The sequence below is a fragment of the Pteropus medius genome, unplaced genomic scaffold (genome assembly GCF_902729225.1).
Source record: "Pteropus medius unplaced genomic scaffold, Ma_sr-lr_union100, whole genome shotgun sequence".
NCBI classification, from domain to species: Eukaryota; Metazoa; Chordata; class Mammalia; order Chiroptera; family Pteropodidae; genus Pteropus; species Pteropus medius.
This window is the reverse complement of record NW_024340701.1, coordinates 6840962-6868518: the sequence shown is the minus strand read 5'-3', so window position 1 is coordinate 6868518 and position 27557 is coordinate 6840962. Positions and strand designations below refer to the sequence as shown.

Below are 27557 nucleotides of genomic sequence, written 5' to 3'. Positions count from 1 at the left end.
CTTGGTTGAGAGATACAGCCAGCTCATGGTGTAACTTCAGGCAAGAAGCTAGGGGGATATATACGCTGCTGGGACTCCAGTTTGCCAAATCCTACCAGAATCCAGAGAGCAAGGTAGCCCCTTGATGTAACGCACATGAATCATACTCCTAAGATATGGAGCAAGGCCGAGAAGGGAAAAGATATTCAGCACAAAGCCAGGTTCTTTCTTTTAAGGAGGAGCTCACAGACAAATGGAGAAAATAGATATATTCGCAATTGTAATAAAATATGAAAAGAACTATATGAGTAATCTACTGTGATGTAACAAACTATCCCAAAGGATATGGTTTAAAAAAATAACCATATACTCGTGATTTACTCGTGATTCTATAAATTGGCACTTTGGGCTGGGCTTAGCTGATGGTTCTTCTATTGATCTCACCCAGGGTCACAGTAGTTGCAGTCATTTGGTAGTTCAACAGGGAGCTAGTTGGTCTGGGAGGCCTAGTGGAGAGTTCATGTATGTTCTACATGGTTTCATCCTCCAGTAGGCCAGCCCAGGCTTCCTTACATAGTGACACTGCATTCCTAGAGGGTGGGAGGAAGCCGCATGGTCTTCTGAGGCCTAGACATAAAAGTCACACAATGCCACTTTTGCCTGTCACATTTTGTCAAAGCAAGTCAGAAAGTCAGCACAGAAACAAAGGATGGGAAAATATATTCCACTGCTTAATGAAAGGGGTGGCAAAGTTACATTGCACTAATGTAACACCATGTATGAGGTTAGCATCACCCATCTTAGTGGTAAGCCATCTTTCAACTGATGAATGAAGAAATCATAGCCCTTCCTATACTATTTAATTGTCTAACCTATCATTGTCTAACCTCCCCAAGGGCAGGATTTATGACTGATTCATTTCTTGGTTCCTAGAGCTCAGGGAAAGGCCCGGCATGCAAAAGATATGAAGTGTATGTTTGTTGAATGACTATGGCTGGGGGTGGGGCTGTTGAATGTTCTACTTGTCCAAAGCCCTTAGACCACAAGTGGAACTCTCTTTAAATATTATTATTATCGTTTTGTATAGTGATACTGTTTATATAATTTCTACCCATATATTAGTTTCTTTGGATATCGAACAGCTTTTGAAAGAGACAAGAAACTGGTACCAGTTGTCCCTCCAGAGTGGGGAGCTAGATGCCTGTGGTAGCTCTTATTTACAGATCCCTTGCTCAGACATGCTTTTGTGCAGGTTGGGTGTTTTTTATTGAGTTTTAGATGTTCAGCTTATTGTTGTTTCAAGAGGAAAGATCTGGGGACACCTCTCACTCTGCCATATTTATGACCACTTGAATCCTCTTTAAATATTATAGAATACTTCCTCTACCTCATTGAGACCCTTCAAATGTTGCCATGGTCCATCAAGGTCAAATTCAACCCCTATTTTCTCCACAAAGGTTTCCAGACTGTTTCTTTTCTCCTGTTTTAGAATCCTTGCAAGTCTAATGGCCTTTGCCCCACAGCTTGGCATTTGCATTCGAATTGCTCTCTAGGGGTTTCATGGGTCAAACCTACTCTTCATCTCTAGTGAGTAAGTCCCTAAGGTTAGGCCTGTATCTTAAATCCTAAAGGGCTTGTAATGGTGCTGGGCCCACAGAATGTCCTCAGTCAATACTCCCCGAATGGATTACTGACTCTGGTGACCTTGATCCTGTAAGGTATGGAGAAAGCATGCAAGGAGCCATTCACACCCTTGTGAATGCTCCACACATGAGAGCCTCACAGGTCTCTGGGACAGAGCAAGGCACATCGCTCTCCTGGGCTCTGGTCTGTGGCCTGGGCCTTGGTTGCCCGATGCTTTGGCCCCTGAGCTAACTGGGCATAGGAAAGGAAGAGCAGTGTCATGGATGGCAGTGAAATGGCCTCCTCCTCCTGACAAGAGGAGATATTTCCAGGACTTCTTCTTGTGGGCACAAGAGTCATCACTGTCCTTCAGACTTCAGGAACCAAAGGGGCAGGTGTTCAATGGGCCTGAAAAGCAGAACTCCTGGGTGGCAAATTTCACTTCTGTGTCATGAAGAACATGAGAACAAGCTATCAGATAAGGTGCTGAATTCCTTTTCCATGTTGAAAACCCTTTCACATGGCTCTCCCTTGTCCTCAGGTTAACGCCCAAGCCCCTTAATATAGAAAAAGCTTTAGGACTTGGCCCATATTTTCTTTTAGCTTCATCTCTCACTATTCCCCATCTTGGGTATAGTGTCCACAAAACTGAACTACTTATTGTTCTTTGAAATCACCATGTGTCCTCTCTTAGCTTTGGGTCTTTGTGTATGCTGTTTTTTCTTTGCCTTGAATTCTATTCCCCACCTTGTACATAACCCTCCTTTCACTTGACAATGGGTCTTTCAAGACTTAATTCAGGCATTGCTTCCTCCAAGAAGTCTTCCCTGAAGCCTTGGCTAGGTTAGGGATCTCCTGTAGATGCCATGTCCACGAGTTCCTTGAGGACAGGGACTGAGACTTCATTTAGCCTAGATCCTTGGCAGAGAATCATTGTCAATCAATTTCAAAGGAACAAACAAATGTTTGAGAGAAACCACCTGACAGGAGTGCTATAAAGGTAAGTGGAAGGTTCTAATATTTTCAGATTTTCAGATTCAACAGTTCCCTAATTCTTAGTGAAGATTCAGACTCCCCAGCTAGTCACCTCTACCCAGTGCCCTCTGATTGTTTGTTCCCAGGCAGGCACACACACATGTTCTGAACATAACCGGGAAAGCAATTTACAAGAAATAATTGCTGGTCGATGTGTGCTTGGGAGCAGCAGTGAGCTCAGACTATTTCTGTCTGTGCGTCAGCCCACCCAGCTTCCTTCCTCCTCGGCAGCCCTGGGGGAGGGGGCTCCTGCTGCACAGGGTAGGCAGTTTCTTTCCAACCCAGGACTTGGACAAGCCATCCCCAGTGAGAGTGAGCTCTAAAGATTGATTGAATTCAAATGACAGAAGCTGAACTTGGGGGATGGGAAGGAGCTTTAGGGCCTGGGATGTGTAGGTCAGCAAAGGCAGCAGAGCACACACAGCCTATTTTCTACCTATCTCCACCCCATCCACACAGGTTCCTGCTGGGAAAATACTACCAGGTCTTCAGGGCCCTGCTCAGTGTGAGGTCTCCTCCTAACCTCTCCAACTCTGAGTCCTCTTTGTTCTTCCTGGCCAGTCTTGCTCAAAGGGTGGTCCCAGACCAGCAACATCAGCATCACCTGGAACTAGTTAGAAATGCAAATTTCGGGGACTTACTCCAGACCTACTGAATCAGACACTTGGAGGGGGAGAGAAGTGGGCCCAGCAATTTGTGTTTTAATAAGCCCTCCAGCTAATAATTCTGACACAGCCTGAAGTTTGAGAGCCACTGCTTTAAGTCATTGACAACCACTTGAGTTTTTTGAATTTACAGATCATCCTCCCCTATGAGACCATGAGCAGACTAAAGGCAAGGGCAGTATTGGATTCTTCCTTGTCACCCCCCAGAAAGCTCAGTACAGAAACTGTTCAGAGGAAAAATGGATTTTTCTGATGAGGATAGCAAGGAGAAACTGTCCTGTGAAAGGTCACACAGAAGATCAGCAACTAAACCTCCCACGATGTGCAGTTCCCAGGCTATGCAAGGCTCTCTCTCACTATTTTTACACGGGTTGTACTAGGACCATAATGTCTTCTGACCTTGCCTCACCTGGAAACTTTAACTTGTTTTCGATGATTCCTTATTCCTCTCTCAAGCTGCATGACATTACTTATTCCTTCCTCAAGCTGCATAAAGGGATGGCCTTGGGCCAGTTGCCCTTTTGTGTGCCTGCCTTGCCCTCCATATGAAACCCCTTGAGGACAGCAGCTGTGGCTGATTCCCTGTTGTTCCTGGTAACTTTCCCAGGTCCTAGCACAGAATAGACACCAATGAATGTACAAGAAGTGGATTAAGGATTTAGAGTGCTGAAAATAAGACATGCACATACACACACGTGTGCACAAGACGACAAATAAAGCAAAACCAGAACTGAGGTATCTTGACTGCCGGCCTAGGGCACTTCTGTGGGGAACTCACCCTGCCTTGCTACCCCATCATGTACCCTTGGCTTGCTCAGGCCCCATGTACAGATATCTAAGAGTGACCAGTACACTGTTGCCAAATCCAGCAGCAGTTCATTTCACTGTCAGAAATGTCAAGAGTTGCTTTCAGTGGCTACTGAGTCTTCCTGATCCTTGCCCTGCACTCCCAAGGAAAGCCTAAAGCCACTGCCAAAGTTAAGATGCAGAGAACAAGGGGTTCCTCTGTACTTGCTACATGGAATGCTGCCCTTTTTGTGAATCATTTAATAAAGCCAATTAGATTTTCAAAAGAAAAAAGAGAGAGAGAGTGAGAACAGCCAGGAGAGAGGGGTGGCAATCGGCATCCTGCTCTAAGATTCCTTTCCTATCAGCTTAATTTAAAAAAAAAAAAAAAAAAAGCGAACACATAATGTTTCCATTTGCCAATATTGCTCTAAGAACTTTGCATGAACTAAGTAATTTAATCCTCCAAAATCTCATGAGGTAGGTACTACTATTATACCCTCTTGTATGGATGAGAGAATCAAGGCACAAATACTACCCAGCAAGTAAGGGCAGGGACAGGATTTGAACCAGACATTTGACTTCAGGGTATCTGCTCTTACTATGTTACATAGAAAATACCCATCTGAAAATATAAAGTCTTTGTAGCACTTTCGTTTTTATTAAAGGAGTTCATATTCATGTTCTCATTGACCACTCGCCATAACCCAGTAAGGGAACCAAGGCTCAAGGAGTCTAAGGGAATTTATCAAGACCGCACAGAGTTAGGAAGTAGCAGAGTCACACTGTAGAGCCTGTGTGTTTGGTCTGCTAACCGTTCATTCCTTCACCCACTTATTCATCCATTCTTTCATCCATCTAAGAAATTGAATGATATTAAGCATGGTTGGGTCCTATGTACTCTACATGTTCTCTCATTCTGTTCCTTGGCAAGGTGTTCACTCTAAGAGTAAAGTAGAGCTGCTGAAGAGGCAGGAGTCACCTGCCTCTGGGTCCCGGTTATCTTCCATGGGATCCTAAGTATATATGCTCTGTGGCAGGAAGACCAAGTCAGGGTTCTCTGACTCCCCAGGTTAGGTGAGGGGCTCCTCTGAGCCTACACAGGCCTCAGGTTTCTCCCTGATGGCAAGGAGTTGTTACTGACCATTTTACCTAGGGTCCATGTCCAAATTCCCTTTGGCCCACGGTGGGCTACACAGAGCAAAATAGCTAGGTCCACAACAGGAATTGGGGGGGATTGCTGGGAAAAGTCCTCATTTATCCAGCTAGGCACCAAAGTCCCTTTGATCATCCCCACCCCCACCTTTCACTGAAAAGAGACTCCAGAAGAGGATGGTATAGAGACATTTATTGGATTTATGGGGCTGGTCCACCTGGGCTTAGATTGGGGACAGGGGCCTCCTCAGGGCTGCCCGGAATATCACTGGTGGTCACCGTGGCCATGAAGCAGTGCTGGAGGAGGCATTTGGGGTCCACAGCCTGCTCCTTGCAGTCCAGCCGTGGGTTCAGGAAGGGGTGACTCTGCCCTAGAGGGCTCACTCCTGGCACCTCCACCGAATTGCCTGTATTTCCACCTTGGCGATCAGGGGGCACCTCCTCAGGGTCTGGAAAACAGCAGGCTGAGGGCATGGGGTTTTCTCCTGCATCTCCTTTCACCCATTCAGGTTTACACGCCCTGGCTAACTTCCCTGAGTGCTTACCTTGGGCAAGACTGTGCTCAGAGTCTTAACTACCATGAAAGGCACCATTCATTTAACAAATACTTATTAACGATATACCACATCATGCAGTAGGAGCTGTCAGTGTTTCTAATGAATTTAAAGTTTAGTAAAAGAGGCAGACAATAAACAATTGTTAGGCAATATGAAGACGACTCCCACCATAAACCCATGAAGTAAGTACTATTAAAAACTCATTTTATAGATGAGGATATGGGCTTACTACATAGCCAGTATGCAGAGAAGTGCTGGACATTTTAAAAATATACGTTATTTTCTTTAAGAACAGATTCCATGATTTTCTTTATCTACTGCTTTATCCTCTCCTCTTAAATCTGAGTTTGAAAGGAGGCTCTCCTGGCTTTATTAATCTCTACTTCCCATCTATGATTTATTCTGCTACAAATTACTTGCAATTTACAAACCAACCTTAAAATGTTTTGTCATTAAATCCCATGGTCACTTATAAATCCTTATCTCCCTTGACTTATCGGCATTTGACACAATTGAGCATTCCTGCCTTTTTGGATAAAAAGTGTATCAAGTGTTCAAGCCAGAAATGTGAGTCATCTCTCACACCTTCTCTTCCAACCCCTTCGCAAAGCCAAGCAGTTCACCAAGTCCTGCTGATTCCACCATCTGCCATATTCAGTCATTTCACTCCATCCTCAAGGCCACCACCCTCTGTCAGGCTTTCATCTTCTTCTGGCCAGAGGACTGGAACAGCCTCCAGTCAGGCCCTTCCAGTCTATCCTCCAGGCGGTAGCCAGAGATCTTTGTAAGGTTGAGTGAGTCTATGTGCTATTCTTTCTCAAAAGCCTTCGATGTCATCCCATTGCCTATAATACTTGAGGTGGCATTCAAGGCTCTTCGCATACTGGTCCCATCTTTTCAGCTTCATTACTAATCACTCTTTCCTCATAAATTCTATGCTTTGCCATACCATATTTTTGAGTGGAATTGGCCCTACTCCAGCTATAGAAGTGGGGCCTGATCGATCTGAACCATCGCATAGCACTGGATAGGGGTGGGCACATGACCTACTGTGGTCCAATCAGAGTAGAGCTCATGCCTCTCCTCACTCTTTCTCTTGTAGAAAGAGGTAGCTCCCTCTTTCTCTTCCTGGCTGGAAGGGAAGAAAAATCATGTAATCCCAGGGACTGCTGGCAGCCAACTTACTACCATGAGAAAAGTCAGCCTGAGGAGAAAGCCAATACAAATACAGGGCAGAGTTGAGAGACTCTCAGAGGATGGAGTCACAAGCCTGAGGACATTGTGAACTTCTATTCAAACCATGCCTAAAGCCCACCTCCTATGTTTGGACTTCTTACCTATAGAGTCAATACATTTCTTCTTTTGTTTTGTTTTTAACTTTCTATTTTTAAACAATTTAAGACTCATAAGAATTAACAGAAATAAAGAGTTCTAGTGTATCCTTCACCTAGCTTTTCCTATTAATAACATCTTTCACATAACCATAACAATTTCAAAACTAGGAGATTGACATTGATATGATACTATTAAGTAAACTACTACTGATCATATTCAATTTTACTAGTTTTTATATGTACTTTTTTGTGAAAGTTTATCACATGTGCAGAGTTATGTAACCACTGCTACAATCAGAATAAATAATGATTATCACCACAAAGAAACTTTCTCATGCTACCCATTTACAGTCAGTCAGACCTTCCTCCTAAACCTAATCCCTGGCAACCACTAATTCATTATCCATTACTATAATTTTGTCATTTCAGAAGTGTTATGTAAATGGAATTATACAGTATACAACCTTTTGAGATTGGCTTTTTTTCATTCTGCATAATACCCTTGAGATCCATTCAAGTTGTGTGTATGGATAGTCCATTCATTTTCGTGGCTGCATATATTCCATTGTATGATTGTACTGTTTGTCCACTGAAGGACATTTGGGTTGTTTCCAGTTTTTGCCTATTACAAATAAAGCAGCTATGAACATTTGTGTATAGGTTTTTGTGCAGTCGTACACTTTCATTTCTCTAGGATAAATACCTACGAGTGTGTTGCTGATTTGTATGGTGTAGTGGGCTGAATGTTGGCCTTCAAAGATATCGGGTCCTAATCTCTGTCAGTGTTACTTTATATGGTAAAGTTTTTGCAAGTGTGATTGAATTAAAAACTTTTGCGATGAAGAGATTATCCTGAATTATCTAGATAGGCCCTAAGCGCCATCAGAAGTGCCCTTATAAGAGAAAGGCAGAGTGAGATAGACACACACACAGAGTTATATGAAGACAGAAGTAGAGATTAGAGTGATTGAAGCTACAAGCAAAGGAATGTTGACAGTCACCAGAAGAGGCAAGAAATAGATTCTTCTCTGGAGCCTTTGATTTTGAACTTCTGGCTCCCAGAGATATGAGAGAATAAATTTCTATTATGTTAAGCTACCAAATTTGTGGTAATTTGTTACAGTGGCCGTAGGAAACTAATAAATATAGTGTTTGTTTGACTTTATGAAAACATCAAACTGTCTTCCAAAGTGGCTGTACAATTTTACATTCCTACCAGCAAGGTATGAGATCCAGTTGCTCCACTCCTCACTTGGCATTGTTAGTGTTTTTACTTTAGTATTCTGATAGGTGTGAAGTGGTCTTTCACTGTAGCTTTAATATTCATTTCCTTAATGGCTAATAAAGGTGAAACATATTTTCATATAATGCTTACTTGTTATCTGTATATCCTCTTCAGCGAAGTGTCTGTTTAAGTCTTTTACTCATATTCTTATGAGATAGTTTTTTTAATGCAGAGTTTTGAGGATTCTTTGTATAATCTAGACAAAAGTCCTTTATCTGATATGTGATTATTGCCCAGTAATGGGATTCTCTTTTCATCCTTTTAATAGGGTATTTAGCACCACAAACATTTTGAATTTTGATGAAGACCAGTGACCAATTTTTTTTATTTAAATGAGTTGTGATTTTGGTGCCTTGTCTAAGACATTGCCAAACTCCAGGTCATGAAGATTTTCTTCTGTTTTCTTCTAAAAGTTTTGGAAAGGTAAGTCATATAGATCTATGATTTATTCTGAGTTAATTTTTGTATAAAGTTTAAGGTGTGAGGTTTAGGTAAATGTTTATTTTTTTTTACCTATGGAAGTCTAGTTGTTTCAACATCACTTATTGAAAAGACTATTCTTCCCCCACTGAATTGCTTTTGCACCTTTGTCAAAAAACTGTTAGACATTCTTATGATGTAGGTCTATTTCTGGACTCTATCTTGATCTATGTGTTTGTCCCTCCTCCAATACCATACTGTCCTGATTACTGCTAATATATAATAAGTCTTAAAATCTTACTAGGTGGTGTGATTTCCTCCAACTTTATTAATCTTTTTCAATATTATTTTAGCTATTTCCTTTGTCTTTCCATATAAATCTGAGAATCAGTTTGTCTATATATACAAAAGAACTGCTGCAATTTTTATCTTTACTATGCTGAATCTTCCAATTCATAAATATGATATATCTCTCCATTTATTTAGATCTTTGATGTCTTTCATCAGCATTTTGTAGTTTTTATTATACAGATCCTATACATGTTTTATTAGTTTCATACTATGTCAGATATGTGGTTATTTCATTTTGGGGGGAATGACTATAAATGATATTATTGTGTTTTCAATTGTGGTCTCCAATTGTTTGTTGCTAATATATGTATAAATACAATTGATGTTTGGTTCTGACCTTATATACTATGACCTTACTAAATGCACTTATTTGTTCTAGGAGGTTGTTTTGTGTGTCTCTGTGTGTGTTTTGTACATTCCTTGGGATTCTGATTTATTTAAGCTTGCATTTTAAGGCATTTTATTTGGTATAGGTATTTAGTTCAACCTTCTATTCAATGTGAGAATCCCCTTAGCCGAATCCCACATTCAGCCTTTCCCTGATTACCTTCCAGGCTTGGGGGTGCTTTTTTTTTTTTTTTTAAATCAAGAGTTACAAATTGATTAACCAAATGATGAGGGTCTTCTTTACAAGAGTATGTCAGGTCTCATTCTAAGAAAGGTCTACCTTTCTTGAATTACCATCTGTTTCCTATGGCTCTCCGCACTGATCCCAGCTCTTTTCTCTGGCTTCTCACAAAATTTCTCCTCCTCATGCTCTAAGACAGCCTAACAGAGATCTGAGCCCCAGACTCCTTTACTTAAGGCCAAATGTCCCCAGCTCTTCAGCTGATATTCATAAGACCTGCTTCCCAGACCAAGCCGCCTCTGATCACCTGATTGGTCAAAGTCCCTCTTAAAATGTGGAGCTCTGAACAGCAGAGCAGTTAAGATAAGATTCATGTTTGGCTAAAATGTGCTGGTACAACAATCTTAACTGATTCTCCAAACAACACTCTGAGATGGATATTATTATTCCATGTTATAGAGAAATAATTGAGGCCCAGACGGAGAAAGTCAGTATGGACACAGCTATTATGTATTGGATCTAGAAATCACTTTTCATTCTGCTTGATTCCATATCTTGGACACTTACCACAGAATAAGCATACCCTTAGTATATGTAAGGAACTGGGCTAGGTCCTGGAGAAACAAAAGGCATGTAAGGCACATTCTATCTTTGAGATAGCAATAGACTCTTTGAGAAGGCTAACATGTAAAAATCTAAGTGCCTAATAATAAGAAAAATGAGAGCTAATAATTGTTAAAAGCCTATCATGTGTCAGAAACTAATTAGCTCCTATGTAAGAATTACCTCTAGTTTTTACAACTTTCTTAGTAGATATTACTGTATACATTTTACAGAGTAAATTGAGGCCCAGAGAGAAGTGTCTTGCCTAAGACCACACAATGAGAATGACAAAGCCAAGATTAGAACCAGGCTCTCTGATGTCCCAGACCAGGGTGTGCCTTCCCACCTTTCTCCAAGGACCTCTGTGGCCAGTCCCCCGATTGTCTGAGGTCCTCAACCTTGAATTTGGGACAAGCCCGTGGTGACCAGCCAGGAGAGGATTTCTCAGATTCTCTCCTTGCTTGGAAATGAGATAAGACCGACTCATCACTGAAGCTTGTTTGGGTCATAGATACCAAGTGTAGTTAATTAAAAAGCAGTGGGCTCTGAGGCAACTGAACGATCTCTGGAAGGTGAGAGGGGCTGCTGCAAGGAATGATCTCTGGCCTAGGAGACAAAGGCTTGGCCAGTTGTCTGGGTGACGTTGGGCACATGATTGTCCCTTTCTGGGCCTCAGCTCCCCATCTGTACATTGAGAGTATCAGACTTGATTTCTAGGAGCCACTTAAGTCAATGAGAATGGCTGATTAATGATTTCCTCACCAATACTTTTCAGAAGAGGATGAGAATTGAACTCTTTCATGTTTTCCCTAAATTTTTTGGTCTCTTATTAAACGTACCCAGGTTGGAATATCAACTCCACACTTAACCTCATCACCTCATCTGCAAAATAGGGTTGATAATAACCACCTGGCAGAGTAGTTGAGCAGGTTGAATAGGATAATATGTTTAAAGTCCTTAGCATAGCATCTAGCATGATAGCAGGAACTTGGTCACTCCCCGGATTAAGCTAGTTCCTCACAAAGCACCATGGGGGATTGGGGGCGAGGGGGGCGGGTGCATGATGCGACAGTACAGAATGCCTGGGCAGCAGAAGGAGCTTGTTTTCAGAAACTGTTCGATTTCCACTCCGCTCTTGCCAAGGTACTCCGCATCCCGCCCTTGTCCCCACACTCAGAGATTAGGACCCTGAGGTACAGTGCACTGACCATAGGCTTTAGAATTTAGGAGATTAGGGCTGCTATCCCAGCAATATGTGCCCGCTAGCTGTGTAGACTTGGCCAGTTTACATCCCCTGGCTGAGGCTTGGTTTCCTCTGCCTTAAAATGGGGCTAATGATCTCTCTACAAGTCCTACTGGAGAGGGAGACAGCAAATAAAAACAAAAGTCTGTAAAGAGTAAAGCTCTGATGAATGTAAGATAGTGAGCTTGTGAATTATCTCAGATGCAGAAGGAGGAACAAGAGGCTTCTGAGGAGAGGACAGCGCTTAATGAAAAAGAAAGGGAGGGACTAAGGGCTGCATCTGGGCAAAAGACAGAGCGAGCTGAAAGCTATCATTTAGTAAAAGGTCAGGAAATGCATTTTCTATCTTAAAAATAAGAAGCAAAAAGCAAGAACACAAGCTGTGTCAAACTCTGACGACTGAATAATCCAGTTGGTGGCTGAGTAGTATAGAGTAGGAAGATGGTTTTCACTCACAGGGCCAAGGGATAAACTGTCTTCTTTCTAATTCAGAAAGGCTGAGGGGGGAGATAGGGTGGGAAGAAATGAAGGGGACTGGACACAAGCAGGAGCGCCCTATAGATCCAGCCTGGTAAGGAAAGTAGAATAGGACTTTGGAGGCATAAAAACACATACATTTGAATTCCAGCTCCACAATTTACAAACTGTGACCAAGGCCTTGGGTAAGTCATCTAACCTCTCTGAGGCCTGGTTTTCACATCTATAAAATGGGTGATAATAATACTTACTTCACTTGGGTTGTTGGGAAAAGAAAATTAGGTGAGAAAGTGCATTTAAGATTTCAAACAATGTGTGGCACATAGTATGGACTTCCCTTTCACAGCACAGGGATAAGGAGAGGAAGGATAGTGGACGTAGAGTTGGCTCTGTCGTTCACTCACTAGGTGACTTGGGCCTCAGTTTCCTCATCTTTAAAATAGATAGTAATAAGTGCTATACCCTGCCCAGTTATTATGAAGAGCAAATGAAATGGTCTATTTCTACATAGTTTATTCCTTTTAACTGTGGTATCATATTTCATTATTCCTCTCCTGGTACACATTTAGTTTGTTTCCAATATGACAAGCTATCCATCTTAATAAGTCTTCTTCTAGTGTAACTATTTCTCGAAGGCAGATAATTAGAAGTGGAATTACTGAGTTATAGGGTATACATTTTTAATGTAAACAGATATTGCCAAATTGCTTTCCAAAGTAGTGGTACCAATTTATACCCTTACTAGTATGTGAGAGTATCCATTCCCCCCACCCAAACTTATCACTATTAATGTGATCCACTTTTGGACTTTTGCCGATGTAATTGTTAAAAGTTAGGTGCCTGTGAGCCTATAGTCACAACACTTTTGTCAACAGATCAATACATAACTTTGTTTTGTGTGTGTTTCGGTTTAAAGATAACTTATTTAATATTATTCATTCACTAATGGCCAACAGCACTATAACTTCTGCCTGAACAAAGGCATATGTATTTTCTCCACAAGGCACATGACAGCCTTTTTTTGTGCTTAGGAACACTAGACAGCACTTCAGCACTACTTTTGGGGGCCATTTCCAACAGTGAAACCATTAACAAAAATCATAAAAATGCAAAAACATGGCACTCAATATACCATGAAAAGGATACTTGTTTATAGCCTGAGAGCTGAAAGAAGGCAGAGCAAGGCCTTGTTCAACCTCGGCTAGGAATGTGTGTGATGGGGCAACTCAAATTTTTTGCTGCTCTGTGCATGTTCACATTCGGAAATGACCTTGAAAACACTGTGAGTATTGATTTTGAGGTTACTAATACATTTTAGCAGGAAGGCAAATTCTCAAATATTGAATCTGCAAATAATGAGGATTGCCTGTATGTGTGTACTTACATTTATAATGTCTTTGCAATCTACCACTTGTTTTTTAACTTTATGTATAATGTATTTTGTATTATTTGTATTTGATGTCTATTTGCATTTTATGTAGGCAAATTTGCCATTTTCCCCTTATTTTAAAAAATTAAACGTTTTATTTAAATTCTTATATTTTAATTAGCCTGTTTCTGAACTCTCTATTTCAGGGTTTTTCAACATCATTACTATTGATATTTGGGGTTGGATAATTCTTTGTTGTAGAGTGCTGTCCTCTGTATTGTAGGATATTTAATAGCATCCCTGGCCTCTACCAAAAGATACCAGTAGCACCCCTCACCCAATAATGACAACCAAAAATATCTCCAGACATTGCCAATGTCCTTGGGGAGCAAATGCACACCCAGTTGAGGACACTATATTGCTCAATTCTTTCTGTCAATTTCTGTGCCAATATCAAACTGACAAATTCTTAAAATGTCTTATTGTCTATAAGAGAAGACCCTCCTCTTCTTTCTTTTCTAAAATTGTTTTGTTCCCTCTTGCACCTTTGCTCTTCTAGATTAATTTAGAATTAATTTGACAAAATGCATGAAATCTTTTGTTGGGATGTTTAATTAATTTATAGATTAATTTAGAAAGAGCTGATGTGTCTTTGATATTAAGCCTTCCTCCTATCCATATACTTGTCATATGTCACTGGATTATCAGGTTCTTTTCTGCCTTTTATTAACTTTTATGATTTTTCTCTAAAAATTGAAACGTGGGTTGTCTTTGGTCTCCCTGAGGCTGGGTCTATTCTCCTTCAGGCTTTCTTTCTATTCTCCTACCACTGCCTTCCAGGACTGCCTGACTCCAAGGGGAGCCAGATAAATCCTTCTACCCTCAAAAGCCATCCCTCCTGCTTTTCACTGCTCAGCCACAGCGGGAGTCATTAGGATCTGAGAAGGGTGCCTGTACTGGTTGTTTGTTGCACAAGTTTGTTGTTAAGTTAAAAAAAAATAATTTTTTACAAAATTTTCAGCCCTCTTGTCTTTCTCTGATTCTTAGCTATTACCCACCCAGTCTCTTCTCCCTCCCGCTGTCCAGTCTAGCCTTACTCCCTATGGTACCCTAAAGTGAATGACCTTGTCACTGCATAGGTCTCACTCAGTCCTGCCCACACAACTTTACCCATTATTTTCTCTATCCTGGAATGCCTTTTCTCCTCTATTTTGCCTAACCAACTCCTTCACTAACTTAACACTAATTCAAGTATCCTTTCCTTTTTGAAAACCTCCTTACATTGATATCAAACTATTTTGTACTTAATGATATACCTGTACAGACCCAGTGTGGTGAACCAAAGAAAAAGAGAGCATGACTAAAGGTGGAAAGACATGGGCTGGATTTCAGCTTTACCATTTATTACCTGTAATACTTTGAATATGTCACCTAATCTCTCTCAGCCTTGATTTTCTCGTTTCTAAAATGGAGATAATACTCATTTTGAGTGTTGTCTACCAAACTGTACTGAAAGATCTTTTGCCAATAGGGACTTATATCTTTCACAATACTTTGCAGAGGCTGTAAAAATGTATATGATAAAGATTTGTGTAAAAAACAACACTTTTTTTTGGCCCTGTAGAGAAGCTCTAGGTGGCCCGTGCTAATGAAGAAATAAGTAGTCCAGAACATCAGAGTGTCTAAAAAATACTTCTATTTAGTTTCTAAATAAATTGAATTTGGTGAGCAGTTAATTTTTCTTATTGTTTTTGTGGGGGGTAATATATGCATATTCTAAGGCTACACTTAAAACGTCTTAGAAAATCCACAAGGTAGAGTAATCTTTGTGTAACAAGTAGAATACTGACTATATCTAATTATTTTAGTAAACAGTGAGCACATGAAGAGTTTAGGATGGAAACGTACAGATCATGAATGTCCTGGGAAATGTGCTGCTGTTTCTGAATATTCCAGGAACACTTTGTGAGGCAAATGTTCCAAACATCATTTCTACATATCTCCCCTCTGTAAAAATGCCAGTCTGATGAATACAAAAAAATCACGTGGCCTCTTTCTTACCTGCAGTCTGTAAGCTTAAGCCTGGGTCCAACTTTGTGTGGGGCTTTGAGCTGATGAACAGGTAACAAAGCACACAGGCGGTGACAATGAAGGCCAGGAGGACCACTGCTGCTATGGACAGGCCCACAAGAGCACCAATACTGAGAAAAGAAGACCATAGATAGAGGGGCTGAGTATCAGGAAGGGACTTAGGAGGCAGCAGGTTATAGGAGAAGCATTGTAGTTGTTACAGGAATCAGCCAGCTTCAACTTTTGTTCTGTTTCTACTAGTCTTGAACAGACTTCCTGTGTCTAAGCATAGGAAAGAGTATCAATTCTATGCCAAGTACTCTTCACATACATAACATGACATGCCTCAGTGCCACTATGTAGTTGGGATTTGATATGTGTTCCCTTTCTTCTCCTCTCCATCCCTCCCTACTTTCCTCAACCTTTTCCCACCTCAGGGAGTGGAGATGATTTTAAAGAGCTGTATCCATACTACTGTTTCTTAAAAATCAAGACACATAGTTAAAAACCATCTATCCTTCCAGCCTCAAGGAAATTTCTGTGCCACTCTCCAGTAGGTCGTCACACCACTGTGGACTCCACATCTAGAATGCCTCCCAGCCACTGGTTCCTCAATCTCCAAACTCACTGCCTCTGCCCTAAGTCAGACCTTGGTCGCTTAGTCTCTAGACAATTACCTCCTAGCTCATTTGGGGGCCACTATCTTTCCTGTTTCACATGATCATTCCCCATTATCTCCCTGCACTGGAATTTTACCTGTTCCCAAAGCCCATCTCAAATGTCTTCTTCTCAATAATGCCTTCTTTGGTCATCTTTCTCTCCCCTTTCTTCTCCCATGCCAGGCTAATCCACCCAGGACACTTTCCTCAGGGTCTTTAGCACTTCTCATGGGGTCAGGCAACTCCATGTGATGGGAAAATAGCATAGAGCTTTGGAACCAGACCTACTTTGGTTAGGATCAGCTCTATAACTAACTTTGAGATCTTGATGATGCTATTTAACCTTCTGAGCCTCGGTTTCTTTATCCGAAAAGTGAGAATGATCAAAACATAGCTCCTCACAGGTGGCATTGAAGAGGAATGATATATGTCATATTCTTGGCACATAGTAGGTGTTCAAAATATCACTGCTATGTTCCTTGAAGGCAGACTCAGACCATGTTCAAACTGGCTTTGTCCTCCCCTTGTACAAGCCCTGGCACATAGTAGGCAGTTAGTCAATACTGTTCAATACCTACCGTATGTCAGGTACTATGAGATGTTCTCCCAAGGTAGGAGATAGGTAGGCACTAGGCTTTGTTTGTGTGCCCTTACTACCTACGACTCCGAAAAGGGTTTCCAGACCCAATTCCAAGGTGTATGTGGAGATTTCCCCACATTAACAAGCAATTCTCTGACCCCAGCAGAATTCAACTCAATTTGGACACAATCTACCCAAGTTAGAATCAGATTCCACAGGTAAGGCTTCATTTCTACAAGACTGACCACCCACACACACACACACACACACACACACACACACACACATTTCAGATACCAGCTACACAAGCCCAGGGTCTTACCTGTGCTTCTGACTAACTAGCTATAGAGTGGAGGTTCCAATGATCCCCTCCTTGGGTTCAATTAATTTGCTAGAGAGGCTCACAGAACTCAAGAAAAAACCTCCCTCCTGGACCTGATTTTGCTCCCAGCCAGCTAATGGCTAACTAGCTGATGGCTAATTTCCACTGAACAGAAACACCTTAGAACTTTGAAGAGTCTGTATTCCCATGGCTAAATATATTATCGGATACTCCCTGTATCCAATGTAATGGAATGGAACATGTTTTCAAATAATATTTAAGATAAAGGCTAAAATATACCATAACCCCAATTCAAATAAATAAATATATTAAAAACTGTGCATATGTACGTTTGCATGGAAATATGCCAAAATGCTAACGGGCGGACTCTGGGTGTAGTTTAGGCTGTGGATGTCCTGTCTGTGTCCCATTGGGTCTTAGAATTGTGAAATATTCTGGCCAGAGTTTCAAATGCCAGCATTTGTGTGTATCTCTTTGCCTGAGGGCTTTCTTGGGCCCAGAACAGTCTCTGTTTACACAGTGAGCAGGTCAGAAGTGCAGGAAAATTAATGCCTCCCTTCTCCCATCAGCACACCACCAATGACTGACGGAAAATGGTGTGTAAATGCCCAGCTCCCTTGGCCCTTAGGTGGGATGACTCTGAGGTATAGGTTCTACACTGGCTGCCAGAGTTCAGCAGATTTAAGCTCTGGTGACCCTCGGTGGTGACTTGCTTGGTAACACCATCCTTCGCTCCTTCCTTCCCCATCCTCAGTTCCACATCCTTACCAGTGTTTTCTAGAATCACTTTTCATATAAACTGTTTGCCCTCAAATCCTTGTCTCTAAGTCTTTTGGGGAACCCAAGCTAAGACACTGGATCTCTCTCCTTTTTTATTTCTCTTTTCCTTTCCACATTCTCCACATAGAGCAAGTAGTATATTTTAGTTCTTGTAAGTACTTTAATTAAACATTATTTCCTCTTTTGAGATATACTCACTGTTTATAAGGCTCTTTCTTATCTGGGAGATTTGTGCTCAGGTTGAGACCATACCCTTTACGAAGGACATCTATGGGCACCTGAATGAAAAGGGCCCTCTAAAAGTAGGGTCATTTGAGAAGTATGGGATATATCAGAGCAATATATCCTGGATCAAGGGTCAGTCAGGGAGTGGGCACTGTCTCTTATGGTCTCTCTGGGGACAGAGGAACTAGCCCCCAAGGACAGAACTGGGAGAGAGCAAGGGAGGCCCCAAAAAGGAAAAATTTGTGCTTGGTATAAGATGAACTTTAAATGGTCAGAGTTCTCCCATGGTGAATGTACTGCCTCAAGATGTGGTGAGTTCCCTATTATTGGACAAGTTTGCACAGAATACCTGGATGAGTACACCTTTCAATGAAGTTAGAGATTCCTGTCCTGAGTGAGAAATTGCATTGAGGAACCGCTAGTTCTTCAATCCAATCTCACATATTTATGACTAGGATTTCACAGATTTATGACTCTGCAAGAGACAGCCCACTGTGACGCCCTAGAAAAGAATTGCAGGCGTAGTCCAACATTTGTTATGGCTTTTGAGTCAGACAATTCTAAGTTTGAATCCTGGTTCTGTCATATATAAGTTGAAAAATTCTTCACCTCTCGATCTTCATTTTCTTCATTCATAAAGGTTCCTATCTCACTAGGTGTCCATAAAGATTAAATGAGACAGTGAATATACACAATGCCTGACCATCAATTCTGCCTCCCAGCAAGGCTGCTGCCTTTTGGCTCACATCCTGGTCAAAAACAGAACTATTGATAGAGGGTAGTGGAAGTGGATCAGACAGTGATAAGACCAGCTGCTTGTCTACACAGAGTCTTCACTTCTTGAGACATGTTTTTAAAAGACAGCAATTCTCCTTGAGTACTATCAAAGGAAACAGTGTTTTCCTGGAGATTTATATGTTTTTAAGGGCTAGTTTTCATGAAAAGGGCCAAATGGAGTCCCGAGCAAAACAAAGTCTCTATCCTGCAGTGGTGGGGCTCTGAAAGGAGCATGCCCGAAAGGTTGTTTCAGGGCTTGGAGCACACTGATCACCTAGACGTCCTGAGGACCTTTGGTTCCCCTCCACTGTACAATTGTCTGTGATGTTTATGAACTACATTATGTCTAAACTGAGGAAGAGTCAGCCCTGAAGGCTAGAACCTTTCAGTTGCCCTTGGGGTCATAGGATGGGAGCACACTAACATGTGATGTGACCTCAGAGCTCAATCCATCCAATCCACTACCTCATATCTAAGTCATTAAAGCACATCAAGTGTCCAAGGCAACTGGAGGAACTACGAGGGGTATATAGGGAAGAGGGTGGTAGTGGAGGATAGGGTACTGGCTGGGTGCTGAGGGGGTTACGCATCTCTGTGTCTCCAAGGGCTAGCACAGTGCCCAGAAGACAGTAAAAGATCAGTGAGTATTTTTTTCCCAAATGATTGGAGTAGAGCAGGTTATAAAAGAGCCAGGCTAGATTTAGACAGTTGTGCAGCAGGACAATCCTGGGCTTGGGGCACACCCTGATAGTAACTTAATGGCTTTCAAGTTCTCTCATCTGTAAAATGGAGAGAAGACGTGCCAGGGTTGCAAATGTGTGAATGCATCTCACCCTTGGATGGTCCTAAATAATGTTCTTTAAATTTCAATCTGCTATGACATTGCTAGAAGATCCTGGATAATTCACTTTTATACTCCGAGCTTCACTTACCCCACCCATGAACCAGGGAAAGGGAACTTCCTGTTATTGAGCAACTACAACATGTCCTAGTCACTCTCATATGTAATTTCACTTAATCATCACAACAATTCCATAAGACAAGTATTACTATTGCCATTCCAAAGATGGAAAAAGAGATTCAGATATACTTTGCCCAAATTCACATAGATATTAAGTGACAAAGCCAAGGTTTGGACCAGGTTCTAACCAGTGCCACACTGTCTGTGTACCTCAAAGGGAGGTCAGTGCTGTCATATTTCAGCACCTAGCTCAGTGCTAAGTACACAGTGGATCTTCAACAAATATTCCATTGTTATACGTTAGATGCATGTCATATTTCTCTCAATGGACTGTGAACTCCTCAGCAGTGGGAAATAATTAATCTCTGTGTCCCCAGTGCCCAGCATAGCACCTGGAACGAAGCAAAGGCTATAATGAATGAAAATATGGATGAACAAGAGAATAAATTAATATAATTCTCTTGATTACAGATAGCAGCTAAATGTGCAGGATCTGAAAACCTGACCGTCTGAAAATCCTTTAGAATTATGGATTGAGCCATCCAGAAAAAGCAATAATATCTGTAATTGTCAGTGGCATATACCAAGCTGATTTCACTTCTTTATCTCATCTGGTCCTTGCCCTAGTTGGAAATCAGGGCAATGATTTATTATCCTTCCCATTGATAGATGAAAAGACAACAGCTCAGAGAGGTTTTAGTGGCAGACTGTCTTTTTACACCCAGAGGACATGCAGCCTGTGGTCACATACCTCCAGGGACAGGAAAATCACTGTCTACTGAGAAGGCCCACTCCATCTTTGCTGATGTCTGTTTTCCAGAGCAGGCTCAGGGTCAGGTCCTTTCTGGGTGAGGACTTTGGAGATGGAGAGAGCTTGAGAACTATTGCCTGCTCAGCCCCACACTTAGGTTCCAGGGATGTCAGTGCTGGCCTAACTACCCCCTTCCCTGAACCAAGGTACTATGGGTAGAAATTCACCCAAATTATATTGCTATAAATATAGCCTAAACTGGTTTCTGAGGCAGCATTATGCCATTGTCTCATGATGATCTTGGAGGTAGCTCTGATCCTTTGGTCTTCTGCCTTAGCTTGGGAGTGGAGTACATCCCCAGCACCCACCACAGGGCCTGGCACAGCTAAGTGCTCAGGGGTGGCTGAAAGAATGACTAAATATGAGGGGGAAGGAGAGTTGAGGCTGGGCTGAGGCTGGCACTGAGTTGCGGTGTAGCATCAGGTGAGGATTAAGGCTCCAGGCTAAGGTTTGGATGTAGGTTTAGATAATGTTTGGAGTCAGGGTGGGTAAGGAGAGCTGAGGTGGAGTTGCAGGGAAGATTGACACAGAGTTTAGGGCTGGCAATAGAGTAAGGGCTGGGATCAGTATTGGGGATTAAGGATGAGGTAAAATCAGGGATGAGGTTGCTGTCGATATTAGGAAGGGGACTCTGGTGAGCACTTAGATGAGGGTGGAGTTTGGGTTTCCTGTGAACACTGGAAGATGGGAATTTGCTGTTAGGGAGAAGGTTGTTAGTAATTTGGGATTGGGTTGAGGGTGGTGGAGGATGACGCTTGGAGTGGGGATGGAGTGCAGATTTTTCGTGATAAGAGTTGAGGTTCAAGCTTGGATCTGAATAATAGCTTGGGTCAGGATGGGGGAACGGAACTGAGAAGCAGTCGCAGGTGGAGTTGGTCCATGGTGGAGTGAGATTAGGCCTGAAGGGCTAAAGGATAGGTGAGGGTTGGCGCTGATGTTGGGGTGGGCTCTTGAGTGAGGGCTGAGGGTTTATTTAGCACAAGGCTGGGTTGACAGTTGAGGTGAGGAGGCTAAGACTGGAATGGGGTTCTAGGTGGGGTTAGGGCCAGGGCCGGTACCTGAGCCACCACATGTAGCTGTGCTCGTAGGGGAAGAAGCTGTGCGGGTCGTCGCAGCAGTACTTGTGGTCGCGGAAGCCGCAGCAGAAGACGGCAGCCGCCTCTCCCCCCGGCCGCGGGCAGCTGAAGCCGCGCACCACCTCCTGCTCGGCGCTCACGTAGCTCGTGCAGGCGCCGCTCATCGCGCCCGGCGCCGGGCCCGCCGCCACTTCGGGCCACCAGACGGCCGGCGAGAGGGGAGCACCCGCGGCCGGGCGAGCGAGGGACAACAGAGGCAGAACTGAGCCCTAGTAAGACACAGAGAGATAGACAGGCAGAGATAAGCAGAGAGACAGAGAGACACACACAGAACAGAAAAAGACAAGGCGAGAAGCGCGGAGACGCAGCGGTTAGCGACCTAGAGTCCCCGAGGACCGAGAGAGACGACCAGGTACGCGGACTGGGCGCGTCCGGAGGAGGGAGAGGATGGGGAGGAGGGCTGAGGAGCGGTGGGAGTGGAGAGCAGCGGGAAGGGGGCGGGCGCGGGAGCCGGATAGCGGGCGCGGGGCGGGGGGCGACCCGCGGAGCCGAGAGGAGGGAGGTGCCCCCGGGAGTCGCCTAGGCGCTGGTCCTTGCCCGCGCTTACCCCACCGACCTCCCCTGTGTACTCATTTTATGCATGAGGGTGCTGGGTGCTCAGAGAGACATGTTCAGGATGGCAGGGCGGGAATCGAAGCATGGATTCCACACTTGCTCTGAGCACCTCCCTGGTCGTAAGCACTGTGCCGGACGCTGGGAATCACAGCGCAGTTCCAGACTAGTGCAGGACGCAGACCAGCGACCCACCAGCGACCACAGAGTAGGGTCAGTATGGGATGACTAACACTCTACCTCACTTAACCTTCACAACAACGCAGAGGACCAGGTATTTTCAAACCCATTTAATAAATGAGAGCTAAGAGTCAGAGAGAAGTCATTTTCCCCTGCCTTCAGGCCCATGGGATTTGAACCTGGGTCTGTATGGTTCCCAAGGCTTTGTTCTTTCTGGGGCTCTCACAGCACCTCTTTTCCAGTTGACTTTTAAATATCATCCTCTGGCATCGTTGCCTGTCTCTTCCTTCCCTGAGCAGCTAGCTCATGCACTGACATGTTCACACTCCCTTGTTCACATCCTGTCTATAGCAGCCTAGGTCAAGGGTGCTTGTGAATGTCCCCATCCACCAGGAAGCAAAGCCAGCACACCACTCCATTCTCAGAAATTATTTCCAGATCACAGGGGCAGTGTTCCCACTAGGATCAGAGGACCACAGTTTGAAGAAGTTATATGAGGCCCATAGAGATCGCCTGTCTGCCCTCTCAGGGGACTTTGGGGAACCTGAGGCTCTGAGAGGTACACAGCTTGGCTCAATCACACTGAGCCAAGACTAAGGACTCTTGAGCGTTAGTTGTCCCATTCATTATGTGAATAATTCTTATGCTGACAATCAGAGGGTACTGGAGCTGATAAGGACCAGTGGATCTTGTAATCAGTTACTGAGTCACAGCTAGCATTAAAAAAAATAATAACTATTATTAAATGGAATAGGAAAAGTACAGTGCAGATAGTAAAGCTAAGTATTCTTTCATAAAATGTTTCAGTTATATTTATATGTGTTATGGACCAGATCACAATGTAAAATACATTTCTAATTTTGAGTCAGGTCAAAACATTTGAAAGCCACTGAATCTGACACCTCCCATTGTACAGATAGGCAGGGGCTATCTTGAGATTACAAAATCTTTAGCTCTCCTCATTTTTTCACAGCAGTGGGTAGAATAGGGAGTAAGTGATGACTTGGGACTCCGCAATTCCTCTATCCCTTGCTTTAGGTGTATGTGGGATCGATCATGGGCATCTAGCTTTACCCCTTCCTGCTTTTTCTCTCTATGCTTCAGGTTCCTTCTCTTCATCTAGGCCAGCTCCTAAGATGCCAATATATGCCATGCCTATGACGTGGGTGCTGGAGCCCCTGAGAGGGATGACGTCTGGGTCTGCCCTTGAGAAAAACACAGTATGGTGAGGGAGTCAGATAAACTTCAAAAGACAGGGCAATGAAAGGGGAAATGAAGGGACTGTGACCACAGAGGGGTCACCATCTGAGGGAGCAGGAAAGAGTTTTGAGGGGGTAGTGTCCTCAAAGGTCACTATAAGGTCAAATATGAAAACTGGAAGGAATTGTATTATCCCCAGAAAATCTCTCCCCTGAGCTGGGGATCTCTGCATATTGGGAGCTGGATGGCGTACTCTGATGGAGGTGCACTTTGGCCTTTCTATCAGATGGAGAGTGAAGGGGAGGGGTGGAATCCTGTGGAAAGCAGAGAGGGCTCCTGGAGACATGGGTTTCAGCTGGGAGGTAGGAAGTGCTCTGGCTTTTGGCAAAATTGAGAAGCCGCCAACAGTTTCCAAAGTTCTTTTCTAGCCAAGAATTAATTTGTTCCTCCCAACAACTCTGTGGGGTGAGCCAAGCAAGGATGATTGTGCCCCTGAGAGAAATAAGAAGCCCAATGTCACACAGTAGTGAGTGGCCCAGGCAGGACTTAACACCTATGTCTGTATAGCCAAGGATCCCCTTTGGCAGTCTGAGGAAGACTATGGACCCCTATTCAGAAGAATATTTTTAACTACAAAAAGTAAATTACTTAGGATTACAAAGGATACCAGTTATACAGAATCATTATCAAAATATTTATTTAGTGATTTAGCTCATTTTAAACATATGAAATAACAAGATCTAGAAATTGGTCTGTCATTTATTGTAATTTTGAAGTGGCGAATGAGTGTAAACTGTATTAAAGATATCACTACTTGTAATGCAATATGAAAATATCTATGATTTATTCCTATTGATGACAGTCACAGGTACTGCTAATACTAAATATTGTGATTTGTTGCTTACATGTATTATAGAGGGAAATACTAAATTTCATTTAGAGGTTAGTGAAATCAAGGATGTGATTATTTTCCATCCAAGTTCATGGACCTCTCCCCCTGAACTCTGTCCATGGACCTCTTGGACTCTATGGAACATGTTCTAAAATCTTCTACCTCTTCTGGTCTAGCTCTTACTCCAATGCTTGTTCCCTCATCGTAAGTATCTTATTTCTTCTTGCAGATACCTATTGCAGACCTATTGTGTGCCAGGCAGTTTCCCATCTTCTATGCCATACAGTCCTTGAAAACTTCCTTTGAGGTGGGTGGTTATTCTTCCCATTTGCAGACAAGGTAACTGAGATTTGGGGGAGGTTAAGTAATTTATCCAAAGCCACATGGCCAGTCAGGGTCCTGTACCACCCCCTTCTTCCTCCCCAAATGAGGTCTGGGGGCACCAGTCTCTAACACCAGAAGTGAAGGAAAGTATAGGAGAAGGGCGAGCAGGGAGAACTCACATTTATGGAGAACACAGTGAAGTAGAAATTGTGCTGCACTTTTCATGATCTCATTTAATGCTCACAACAACTCTGTGCAGTATAACTCTCTCTATTAAAAAAAATAATAACAATAACTAAATAATACATAGTCAATATAAAACAACAAATTAGAAAATACAGATAAACCAAAAGAAAAAATAAAATTCACTCACAATCTCTCCACACAGATATATCTATTAATACTTTGGAATGGAGTGTTCCAGATCCACACACACACACACACACACAATTTTGCACCTACTTTAATTATAGGAAAACTGAACCCAGAGAGGTTAAATAACTTGCCCAAGAATTACTAGTAATAAGTTCCAGTCACCAGCAGTGTAACCTTAGGCCAGTTACTTTCCCTCTCTGCGTTAAGGCAATAGTTAAGATTCTCCGAGATGATAGAGTGCGAAGCTAGGCAGCGGGAAAACCCTCTCTGGAAGCGCGTTCTGCATGGTTCTCAAAACAGTGCCCTCTAGTCCTTGGCAGCCTTTCTCCAGGACCCTGTTTTCCCAGAGAGGGTCTGGAAAGAAATTCCCCTCGCTGTGGTGGGCCAGGTAGCTCGGTGACCGCGCCAACCGAGTATGAGAACCCAGGCACAACTCGAGGTTGAGAACTCCATGTGGCTGGCTGGGCTCGGCTATGGGTGGGCACCACAGGAAGTCCTGGGACTCCCCCATTGCCCTACTGCCCCCAGAAGTGCTTTCCTGGGTTTCCTTTCCCGAGGGCCCCCTCGGATTCTTTTCCTTCTCTTCTGGAATGAGGCTTTTACGCCTCATCCTGAGAGAAGTGACTTTGCCACAGTGGAACATCAAGTGCAGGGACAAAATCCGGATGGAGACTCAGATCTCCTGGTACCAGCCAGGCACTCCTCAACTCTAGGTGGCCACCCTTTTGGTTTAGGTTTTCGTTAGTTTGCTGTTTATTTATTTTTCTGCGACATCTTTAAGACACAAAACCCACCCATGTACCATCCACTTAGTTTAAGAAATAAAAAAATTGATCAATCCTGTTTGAAGCCCCCTATGTACTCCTCCCTGCCCTGCCCGCTACTCCATAACGCACTCCTGAATTTGGTATTTATCATTTCCGTACTCTTATTTATCACATATATATGGATCTTTGAGCAATGTAGGGAGTTGCTTTGCATGTGATTAAATTTCAAATAGCGTCATACTGTATATATTCTTCTGGAACCTGCTTTTTTCATTCAATCTTGCATTTGTGAGCTTTGTTTATAGTGATGTGCACACTCAATGTAGTTCATTCATTTTTTGCTGCAATATAGTTTTCTATTTAGTAATACATGATGACTTATCCATTTTCTTCGATATTTACATTCCTTCCAGTTTTTTTATTGCTTTATAATGACACTTCTCTTGAGATTTTTTTCTTTTAAAATCAATTCTATTGAGGTATATTTTACAAACAATAAAATATACCCATCTTAAGTGTATAGCTCAGTGAGTGTGTACCTGAGTGTATTCACTCATGTAACCACCACCATAGTCAAGATACAGCACATTTCCATCACCTATCACATCAACATTCTTTGTGCCCCTTTTTGCAACCAACCCTCCTCCCCACCCCCAGCCTTGCCTTAGACACTTCTGGTCTGTTCTTCGTCTTTACAGATTAGCTCTGCCTGTTCTTAAATTTTTATCTTAATAGAATCAGATAATATGTCCTCTTTTGTGTCTGATTCCTTTTCCTTACTACAGTGCCTTTGAGATATACAGAAATTGTTGCATGTACAAGTAGTACCTTTTTACTGGAAATATACCCATTATGTAGAAATACAATTTGTTTATCCTTTCAATTGTTAATAGATGTTTGGGTTGTTTCCAGTTTGAGACTATTATGAATAAAGTTTCTCTAAACATTTTTGCACTTTTTTTTCTGTGTGTGCATGTTTTCATTTCACATTTGCACATTTTTGCACTTTTTTTTCTGTGTGTGCATATGTTTTCATTTCTCTTGGGTGAATACCTAGCAGTGGAATTTCTGGGTAATAAGGTAGATGTATGTTTAACTTTATAAGAAGTTGCCAAACTTGGCTGTACCATTTTGCATCCCCACCAGTGGTGTATAAGAGGTAAGGTTTTATATACTCACCAGCACTTGGTATTCTCAGTTATTTTTATTTTGACCATTTTTATAGGTGTCAAAGTGGTATTTCATTGTGGCTTTAATTTTTTTTTTGAATGGCTGATGATGAACATCTTTTCATATGCTCACTAACCATTCATACATCTTCTTTGGCAAAGGTCTGTTTTGTTTATTTTTAAATTGGGTTATCCTCCTATTGAATTGTTCTTATAGTCCAATTTATCACTTTTTAAAATTAAAATTAGTGCTTTATGTGTTCTATCTTAAAAAAATCTTTGTCTACCCCAAGACTGCATCCTATA

The 27557-nt window shown here is 42.5% G+C and overlaps 1 protein-coding gene across 3 annotated transcripts; it reads right to left on the bottom strand.

Moving 5' to 3' along the window:
• Positions 1-456: 456 nt before the first annotated feature.
• Positions 457-21901, bottom strand: SHISAL2A (shisa like 2A). 3 transcript variants are annotated; one of them, XM_039886373.1, is made up of 4 exons: positions 21715-21901; positions 15512-15651; positions 3161-3247; positions 457-606 (listed from the first exon to the last, which is right to left on the bottom strand). In XM_039886373.1, the coding sequence occupies exons 1-4, from the start codon at positions 21894-21896 to the stop codon at positions 509-511; spliced, it is 507 nt and encodes a 168-aa protein (XP_039742307.1). In that variant the 5' UTR covers positions 21897-21901; the 3' UTR covers positions 457-508. The 3 variants fall into 3 exon arrangements, with proteins under 3 accessions (XP_039742307.1, XP_039742297.1, XP_039742288.1); XM_039886363.1 differs by lacking the exons at positions 457-606; positions 3161-3247 and adding an exon at positions 5420-5692; XM_039886354.1 differs by lacking the exons at positions 457-606; positions 3161-3247 and adding an exon at positions 5428-5707.
• Between the last annotated feature and the right edge of the window lie 5656 nt (positions 21902-27557).